At 45.9% G+C, this 10423-nt stretch overlaps 2 protein-coding genes and 1 non-coding gene across 4 annotated transcripts in view; 2 read left to right on the forward strand and 1 right to left on the reverse strand.

The window, feature by feature from the left end:
* The window catches only part of spint2 (serine peptidase inhibitor, Kunitz type, 2), a 7613-nt gene extending 3597 nt beyond the window's left edge, over positions 1-4016 (reverse strand). Inside the window, exons 1-3 of the mRNA XM_046072854.1 lie at positions 3404-4016; positions 1987-2157; positions 3-29 (exon numbers count right to left, since the gene is read on the reverse strand). Of these exons, the coding sequence (XP_045928810.1) occupies positions 3-29; positions 1987-2157; positions 3404-3839 (634 nt within the window). The 5' untranslated portion in view covers positions 3840-4016. The remainder of the gene's footprint in view (positions 1-2; positions 30-1986; positions 2158-3403) is intronic.
* The window catches only part of LOC123986143 (protein phosphatase 1 regulatory subunit 14A-like), a 25059-nt gene that overhangs the window by 4716 nt on the left and 9920 nt on the right, over positions 1-10423 (forward strand). The window contains exon 2 of one of the 2 annotated variants that reach the window (XM_046074249.1): positions 7163-7403. In XM_046074249.1, coding sequence (XP_045930205.1) covers positions 7197-7403 — 207 coding nt within the window. In that variant the 5' untranslated portion in view covers positions 7163-7196. Of the gene's footprint in view, positions 1-6838; positions 7404-10423 lie in introns of those variants that run through there. The other variant, XM_046074248.1, reaches the window with a different exon arrangement.
* trnar-ucu lies at positions 1272-1361 on the forward strand. Its single transcript is given in 2 exon segments — positions 1272-1308; positions 1326-1361. It is a non-coding gene; the product is annotated as a tRNA-Arg (tRNA).

A 10423-nucleotide genomic window follows, 5' to 3' on the forward strand; every position in this document is an offset into this window, starting at 1 on the left:
AGGAGTCGACTCATCAGGAAGAACTGAACCTGAGCATACACAGATCAGTCATACTGGTTAGTTACTGGTTCCACTGGTTCTTTACTGGCTCTGCACTGGAGAGGAATCTTAAACATCTGAATATGAAGGTATTTTGGAATACCGGGCAGTCCGGAAGAAGGTATGATTTTCCAATAACGTCCAGAATCCAGACGCTCCTCTTTCTATTAAACTGCTGTACTGAGGTCAGAGTCCAGCGACCGTCAGCCCAACAACAAACCAAAGAGCAAACTCTGGACTGAGGACAGAGCAGCTGAGGGACCGTTTGGATGATACAGAACAGCAACGTTTTTTTAAAATCAGTCTGAAGATTCCTGAACAACAACAACAGGCCGCGGAGATCTAAAGATCTCAAAATGTGTCTTAACAAGGCTAAACATGCTTTTCTTAAGAGGTGATTTGGTCGGAGAGAAGAGGAGGGAATCCAGATCTCACATGAGAAAACAAAGACCTGGCAGCGAGCCGGTTCTGCAGGCCAACGCTGAGCAGCGGTGGGAAGGTGCTGGTCGTACGTCGGGCAGAGCCAGAGGTCAACAGGAACATCTGAACTGAACTGTCCTTCACAAATGAATGGATGAATGATACGGTGACGTTGGGGACTGTGACATGGGGTGCACCAAAACCCCTACAGACGTCCAGAGCAGGAGATTAAGAATCAGGAGCTGATAGAGCTTTCCTCCATTTGGTGTGGAGACTCTTCAAACACCTGACTTCATCAACCCCCCCCATCCAGAGTTCCTGACTCTGATCCACAGGCTGAACCTGTACTTCTGTCTGATGTTGGGGGGGGGGGGGGGGGGGGGGGGTGTTGCCCTGAGACAATGTTATCTGAACATGAAGTGCTGCTAGTTTCATGTCACTCCCATTTACTTTCAAATTCCTTTGAAAGAATCCGTCACACCACTTCTCTCGTTACACAACACACACACACACACACACACTACTATATATACACACACACACACACAGTGTGTATTTCCTGCCTGGTAAAAAACACACATCTTTCCAACACGTAGGGCCGAGCTGGAAAAGTTCTGAACAGGTGAAATTGTGAGTTCAGGTGTGATTGTTTGTGTTGAGGATCAGAGAACCGGTCTGACCACAGTAACCTGACACCACGAACACCCTTTCCCGTTCAGTCGGACTGACTCACATTCCCATAATGAGCCGCAGGAACACACACACACACACACACAGGTCTAAACTGGTCTGGCAGCTCTGCAGCAGCAGGCGGCTCTGTGGCGCAATGGATAGCGCATTGGACTTCTAGTCAGCTGTGAGGAGGCATTCAAAGGTTGTGGGTTCGAGTCCCACCAGAGTCGAGGTTTTGAAGTTCAGCTGAACGCACAAAGGCACCCGGGGAGGGAGGGGTGCATTATGGGAATGTGAGTTGCTAACAGCCAATCAGAGTAAGACAGTTTAATGTAATCCAACAGGAAATGAATTCTGATGCCGCCCCCCCTCTACCTGTTTCCAGATTCATCACTATGGGGTCTCTTCCAGCTTGTGCGGTGAAACATCTACAGATGGTTCAGAGCTCAGCAGCCCATCTGGTTTCTGATCAGCCCAAAAGGACTCACTCCATTACTCAGTGACCTCCACTGGCTCCCAGAGGCCTCCAGGACCAGATCAGAGTCCCTGATGCTGCATACAGAGCTACTACTGGGTCTGCACCATCTACCTAAACTCCATAATCCAAGCCTACGTTCCTTCTCGGCCGCTATCCCTTCACACAAAGCGACCTCAGTCCCTGTTCTCATCTGTGACTCCACGACGGGGGAACGAGCGACCGCACGCCATCAGAGCAGGGGCTCAAGAAGCTCCTGAAAACTCTGCAGAGAACACTTCCTGCTAACGGCTCTCACTGTCAGACACGAGACCCGTCAGCAGGAACGGGGACAGCCAATCTGCCTGAGAGACATGGCGAGGACAGATCTGGTGCGTTACCTGTGACTCCGCTGCAGGTGGCCTCGCAGTCCTCCTGCGACTCAAAGTGGTTTTCGTTGGCCTCGCAGCCGCCGTAGATGAAGCTGTGGCAGCTCTGATTGATCACATCGTAGTAAAACCTGGGGAAGGCCGCTCGACACGACCCCACCTTCATCGGGAGACGACAACGAACTGCAGGAGACGAACAGAGAGGACACATCAGTACACAGATCCTGGACCCGATGGGTTTATTTATTACAGTGAGGCTGGGTCACACATGCCAACAGTGCATTAGCATGTGTGACCCAGCAGGTACTGAACCTGAAGACCAGCAGACTAAAACCTCTTCCCCTCTTCATGCAGGACCTGGTCTGCAGGTAAGGCCTGTGATTGGTTGGAGTCTGACCAGGTGAGGCTGTTAATATCCTGCTTCCACTCTGTCCGTCTGTCAGCTGAACATTTGTGCAGAAACTTAAATATATTGAAGAATTTGTGTCTTTCAAAATAAAGCTGCGATAAAGCTCACTAGCCAGAAGAGCTGGCCTTTCAAAATAAAGCTGAGATAAAGATCACTAGCCAGAAGAGCTGGCCTTTCAAAATAAAGCTGAGATAAAGATCACTAGCCAGAAGAGCTGGCCTTTCAAAATAAAGCTGCGATAAAGATCACTAGCTGCTGGTCTGGATGAATGTGAGAGAGTTCAGAGTCTGTTGTGATTCATCAGAGCTGAACAGAAACCAGTCTGACCTGAAACCCTCAGAGAACAAAGCACAGTGAAGGTGACTCGGCATCTACCTGTACAGGTGAGTTTAACGGGACAAATGTCAAACTCAAGTTCACCACGGTGACGCATTTATCTTTAAAGTGCTTCAGTAAACCAGAACCCCGACGCCCCCCTGACTGACCAAGTCCAGTTTGTACCAGAACCAGACTGTCGCCTCATTGTGAAACAGCTGTTCCATACCTGTACAGGTGAGGAACAGCAGGTTCAGCAGCATGTTTTCATCTGTTCCTCTTCACGTCAACCAGGAAGCAACAAACACAAAATATTACCTCAGATATCCTTATTATTATTTTCCTGACGTGCCCGCACTGCTGAGACAAACTGGTTTTTAATCTTCCTCAAAACTTTTCACTTCCTGTTTTTATAAAACTGAAAAGTTAGATTCACTTGATTGCTCAGCAGATCTTGGTGTTTCAGCTCTGAAACTCGGACTTCCTGTTTTTAACTTTTTTTTTTTTTTAATCTCGCTGGATTTTGTCACTTTTTTTCTGATTGATGCAGAAAAGCAGCAGCTGATTAATCGATACAGAAATTATTTGTTGCGTTTAGATGCAGGATGATGAGAAACCTGTCAGCACGGACCGGGACTGTGGCGGTCTCAAGATTTAAGACCTGGATCTGTGTGGAGTCCGTATCAGGACGTCTGGTGGACTTACTGTTGTTGGTCATGTTGGTCCTCGGCTCCAAGGATCCCAGCAGCGGGACGACGTGCGGGCTCTCCCCGTCCTCCTTGGCTTCCGTGCGGGTCTCTGTCGTGGCCTTGCGGTAAACCTTGAACTGTGTGCTGGGCTCGAGGACGCACACGTCCTGGCCCCGGATCACGCAGCTCACCAGCATGCACTGCGGCCCTCCGTCCGCCGGGTAACCGACCAGGGCCAGGTCACAGTCCGGCTCTGCGCAGCACGCCGCCCGGCAGCTCTCCGGGTCCGACACGTCCGCGAGCCGGGTCAGGTTTACCGTTCCGGCGTCCACGGAGGCCGGGTCCAGACCCTGATCCGGATCAGTTGACTGGTCCCAGTCACAGTCCTGAGCCAGAACGGCACAGACCAAGAACCAGGCCGCCAGCAGACTGGCCCCGAAACGCTGGTTCATCTTAATGTAACGTGGATCTGAAGAAGGATTGGAAAGAGTCCAAAGGTAAAAACCGTTTCTGAAGTTCTGGACTCGAAGTTAAACCTTGTGAAGTTTGTCAGCTGCGGGAGGAAGAACGACTCACTTCCGTGTTTTGTGGCTTTTTGTTGTCGCAGATTAATTTACCTGAGAAACAGGTGAGGTCACTGCAGCCGCGCATGCGCGCTGCTTCACCACCACGTGACGCACAAACAGCCCGAAACACTGGATTGTTTTTATTTCCTTATTCAGTGAAATTCATCTGAATATTTAGAATAATCAACTTTACATTTGTCTCTTTACTTAATTTGCTCTCTGTTATATCCGAGCTTCACGTTTCAGGCTGTGTGGAGATGAAAGATCTTCATCACTGGTCACTTTCAGCCCCTCCGGTCTTCATCAGGTCAGAATTAGGATATGATGACGTCACTGCTAATTTTAATTCCCTGTCTCAGTTCATAACAGAGCGGGTCCAGAAACATCATCAGACCCAACAGTCCCACCTCCCTTTAACACCAGAAACCTGGAGCAGAACCTGGAGCAGAACCTGGACTCAGGGGGGGGGCGGCCTACTCTTAAATGTGGAGATGGTGTCTGCCTCCTGAACCCAAACCGGAACCTGGTTCCACAGGAGAGGAGCTGATGCGGAGAAGCTAAGACAGGAGAAATGTGATCTCTTTTCCTGGTTCCTGTCAGAACACGTGCTGCAGCATTCTGGATCAGCTGAAGAGTCTTAATGGACTTTTTTGAGCAGCCTGATAATAAGGAGCTCCAGCCTAGAAGGAACAGGACCAGGATGGACTCCATATCTGCTTTCACCATGGCCCTGTGGGTTTTCCTGGCTGCGCTGCGTCCCAACGTGAAATGTGTTTGTATAAAAGTTTTGTTTGTTGCATCGTCTCATATGTTAAGTCTCTGTACGTCCGTGTTATCTTATTTTTTATACTCTTTATTCCCGTCTATCCTTTCCCTCAAGGGGACGTCCTCCTCTTGCCAGGCAGCGGTTTAAAGAAGAATTTTGTTCTTCACTAAGTCCCCTGGTTAAATAAAAATAAAGAAACAAATTTTATTAAACTGATTTCTTTGTTCTCATAATAACTTCTCATACGTCAGGATATTCGTTAACAAAAGGAGTCGCTAAACTCAAGAAAGGAAATCCACAGAGCAGCAACACGTCCACAAACAGAGAATAATAATCCAAAAGCTCAGGCAAACATTTAAACACCGGAGCTCAAACAGGTGAAGCTTCTCAGGGCGGCACACATACCCAGGCGAGCAGGGCGACCGGGTCCAGAACACAAGAATCAGACTGAAACATGTGGTTTGGCCTCCAATGGGGGCTTTAGAGGGGTGAGAATTAGAGGAGGAGGCGAAGAAAGAAGAGGAGGAGAGACAGGAAGAGGAGGATAAATCAGAGTGACTGTGATTGACCGTGTTGAGGGCAACGGCTTCCACCAAATGTGAGCTGCTGCAGGGATCATCTGCTTATTTTGAAATGAGAAGCGGTCACTGTGTTAACACTTCTGAACTCAAAAATGATTTCTTTCGTTTTCTTGGTGTTCAACAGAAGAAAGTTTAATCAAACCAACGATTGCTGTATCGTCAGCAAATTTAATAGTAACATGTTGCTTCATTTGTGTAAAGGCCACATGACCAAATTTAAATACGATCAAAGAATTGTTTGCTTTTGTAAGAGATTTATTTGGTTTTGTGTGAAGAGTTTTACAAAAATAGCCAATAGTTTCACAAATTTTGCCAAAACATTCAGAAGAAATCGTGACTACCTGAGCTCCCTGACAGAAGGAGGAGCTGCTGCTCCCACAGAAGGAGGAGCTGCTCCTCCGTCAGGGATCAATAAAGTCTGTCTGACCTTATGTTGGTGAAGGTGCTGGCTGCAGTTCACCTGTACACTAGCAGGTGGCGCAGCTCCTCCGTTATTCTCTGTCAGCTTTCTGCAGCCATGCACTAGGACCCAGCAGGCTCCTTTTATGCTGCATTTAAGGTCTGTTTGTAAATGTTAGCTTCAGATGATGTGCTGCTGCTTTATGAACTTTTTATTCGTCTGTCACAGGGTCATAAACCCGAGGAGAACACAGATCATCACCGCTGTGGTTTAATGATCTTTCTTTATAATAGACACTATTTCAAAAATAGAACATGATCCACTTTCTGAATGAAAGAGAAATTTCCTGTTTTTTATTTTCCGTCTTTCTCCAGTCTGATTCAGATTCAGAACGTCTGACGTCAAATTAGAAAAAGAACAACTTGAAACATATTTGTAGGAACAAATGGTGGTGAAACAAAAAGACTAAAGTTATGTCTCTGCAGAAATGATTTCAGAACACCGACGCCTCCACAGCGGGCTTAAACTGAAAATCACAAACAGTCACAGTCAAATGAAACTGCCTTCAAATCCTGTGATGATAGACTGAGCTCACGAGACGTGACTGTTTAACTTTACACAACATAGAAGGAGCCCAGAAGATATTTGAACAGTGTGAGTATAAAAGCAGGGGGTCATTCCACAGATCCTGTTGGGCATTAAAGAGTTCATTTCCTGCATTCTGTGGAATTTTTCTGCATCAATTTCTGATGGGAAAGTTTTTATTAATGTAAAGGGAGACAGAACGTCAGTCAGCGCAGCTCTCAGATCTGTTTCTCCTGTAGATCGACTTATCTAATATGTGCTGAGTCCTGATTTAGTCTCCCCTCCGCTTTGTCATGTTCAGGGAGAGAGCGGACAAGTTGTGAAGTCTGATCGGCTCTGCACATTTTTACAATCAGTGGCTTGTTTTTTAGCTTACGTTCCTTTTTTGGACAATGCACTTTTGTTTCTTTTGCATTTAAACTGTACTCATCTTTTTTTGCAAATAAACCCTCCCCAGTGTAAATGACACCTATGCTTAGTCTCATAAATCCCGACGGCCCCTGAACGCAGCAGCAGCAGCAGCAGCAGCGGTGGCGGCGGCGCGGTCCCCGCCCTGCTCCGTCTCTGTCAGTCTGCACGCGCCTCACCGAGCGGTTCACACCGACGGGACGATTTTCTATTAGTCTTCAGTTTTTATCAGATAAGAAGAAGAAGAGAGGATTTTATTATTAGTATTATTAGTGGTAGCAGTAGGAGTATTATCAGTATTTCTCTTTCTCACTACATCTCTTAAATTCTTTACACTTTTTATTTTTGCCTCTTTACTTAAAACTGAATGTTAAAATATTAAAATAAAATATTAAAATAAAACTCATATTTTGGATCCAGTTCTGGGATTTTTGGGGGTCTCAGTTTGACCTCCTCTGTGGTTCGTGAGGCGGTCTGTCTGGGTCCAGGTCTGATCTGTCCTGATGGCGGCCAACCGGGTGGGGCGGCGGGTGAATAAGGTGTGTAGCAGTAAATCACCGAGCCGTGCCGGCGGCGGGCGGGACCTGGGTCAGAGCCAGCAGCGGCGGCAGGCCCGGATCACCGTCAAATACAACAGGAAGGAGCTGCAGAGGAGGCTGGACGTGGAGAAGTGGATCGACTGTGAGCTGGACCAGCTGTACAGGGGCCGGGTGAGTCCTGCAGTATTACTGCTGCATTAATAACAATGATGATATTTGTCATTATTTTTATTCATATTTCTATAACTTTTCCAGTCCGGACAGGAACAGCTGAGCCCAACATCACCAATCATCACTAAGTTCATAAACAGATCAGAGAAACAGGCTCAGATAAAGCAGCTGGAATTTAAAGGTCCAGAGTTTTAGTGGCATCTAGTGGTGAGGGTTGCAACCTGTAACCAGAGGCTCACGGTGCATTCAGGTGCTCCTCTTATGGTCCCATTCCCCCGAGTTGTGAAGTTGTTCATTTGAATCCAGCGTGTGTTCATGTGCTCTCAACGTGGACGAAGATGTGTTGGATTAACATCATCAGACACGCAGACGCATTAGTTCACTCTTCATGGACAGCAAACTAACCGTTAGATTACACATCTGCAAAATATCTATATGCAGTACGTGATTTTACACGAATGAAACTTCTGTATACATCTTTATGTCCCGCGTAACCTGTTCTTTGTATGTATTCAACGTAGTGATGAAACCAAACGCGCTCCTCAGAGCAGTTTGTCTGTTCGGGGCTCCTGTAGCAATATGGCGACGCCCCTGAGCCGCGGTGTCTGTAGACAGAAATGTCTCATTCTCATTATGTAACGTCTTTACACGCCACTGAGAACACAGTTATGGATCTTAGATCACATCAGTAGATCCTCCTAAATGTTCCACACTGGACCTTTGAGAAACATATATAAACAATGAAGATGCAAACAGAAGAATCAGCAAATTACAAAGTAAAACAGAGGCGCCGAGTACTGCACTAATACATACACTACTGAAAGTACTCTGGGACATAAAGTATACCATCAGGCAGGCTAAATACTTTCAATTACAATGTATTTTCAATTCAGTTTTATTACTTACAGAAACCCAACAATTCCCACCAAGAGCAGCACTAGGCGACAGAGGCAAGGAAAAACTTCCTTTAAGAGGCAGAAACCTCGAGCAGAACCATGGCTCAGGGTGGGCGGCCATCTGCCTCCACCGGTTGGGGGTGAAGGGGTGGGGGACGACTGATAGCCATAAAGAGAGAGAGAGGGGGGGAGGGGGCAGCAGCCAACACAATGTACACACAGAAGTACAGACAGCAAAGTGAATGTTGGAACAGTCTGAAAATGAATAATGGTGCAGATATTTATGATAATGTTAATGATAATAATCAGGGAAACTATATCTTTAGATAATGCGTCACGGAGGTGCTTGGGCCCCAGAACAATAACTTCAGTTTTATCTGAGTTTAACATTAGAAAATTACAGGTCATCCAGGTTTTAACATCCTGAAGGCACATTTGAAGTTTAGCTAACTGATTAGTTTCATCTGGCTTGATCGATATATACACCTGAGTATCATCTGCATAACAATGAAAGTTTATGGAATATTTCCTGATAATATTGGAAGCATATATAAAGTGAAGAGGATTGGTCCGAGGACAGATCCTTGAGGAACTCCATGACTAACTTTGGCGTGCATGAAGGACTCATCGTTAATATGTACAAACTGAAATCGATCTGATAAATAGGACTTAAACCAGCTTAGAGCGGTTCCTTTAATGCCAATGAAATGTTCCAGTCTCTGCAATAGGATCTGATGGTCAATGGTATCAAATGCAGCACTAAGATCTAATAAAACCAGTACAGAGACAAGTCCTGTACACAGATTACTGAACACAGGTCTCAGGTTTCTGAGAGCTCCCACCCTGAACGCTGCCGCTGTCCACCTCTGATCATCAAGAAGCTAGTAGAAGCTAGAGCAGCTGAAACGTCACGGCTACCTATCAGAAACATGTTCATTGTCTCAGAGGAGGTAATCAATCATTCAAACTCCGATCAGTCTGTCTGCATCTGTCCACCCTCCATCAGTCTGCTCGGGGGGGTCGTCTTTGTTCATCTGTGTGTTTTGGTTCCCACATTAATGGATATGATACGGCCGTGAAGGCAGAAAGTAAATATTAGTCCCCTGATATTAGTCAGGTGATGTGCATGTGTGTGTGTGTGTACGTGTGTGTGCATGTGTGTGTGTGTGTATGTGTGTGTGGTTAAAGGCGTGTTGGTGTGTTGGGTGATAAATAGATAATCAGATCCTGTCAGAGACCATGATAACACACACAGTAACACACAGTAAGACACAGTAAGACATGATAACACACACGGTAACACACAGTAACACACAAACAGTAACACACGGTAACACACACAATAACACACACACAGTAACACACAGTAATACACGGAAACACACACAGTAACACACACGGTAACACACGATAACACACACAGTAACACACAGTAAGACATGATAACACACACAGTAAGACATGATAACACACACAGGAACACACGGTAACACACAAACAGTAACACACGGTAACACACACAATAACACACACACAGTAACACACAGTAATACACGGAAACACACACAGTAACACACACGGTAACACACGATAACACACACAGTAACACACAGTAAGACATGATAACACACACAGTAAGACATGATAACACACACAGGAACACACGGTAACACACAAACAGTAACACACGGTAACACACACAATAACACACACACAGTAACACACAGTAATACACGGAAACACACACAGTAACACACACGGTAACACACGATAACACACACAGTAACACACAGTAAGACATGATAACACACACAGTAAGACATGATAACACACACAGGAACACACGGTAACACACAAACAGTAACACACGGTAACACACACAATAACACACACACAGTAACACACAGTAATACACGGAAACACACACAGTAACACACACGGTAACACACGATAACACACACAGTAACACACAGTAAGACATGATAACACACACAGTAAGACATGATAACACACACAGGAACACACGGTAACACACAAACAGTAACACACGGTAACACACACAATAACACACACACAGTAACACACAGTAATACACGGAAACACACACAGTAACACACACGGTAA

This window comes from Micropterus dolomieu, linkage group LG17 (genome assembly GCF_021292245.1).
Source record: "Micropterus dolomieu isolate WLL.071019.BEF.003 ecotype Adirondacks linkage group LG17, ASM2129224v1, whole genome shotgun sequence".
Lineage (NCBI taxonomy): Eukaryota > Metazoa > Chordata > Actinopteri > Centrarchiformes > Centrarchidae > Micropterus > Micropterus dolomieu.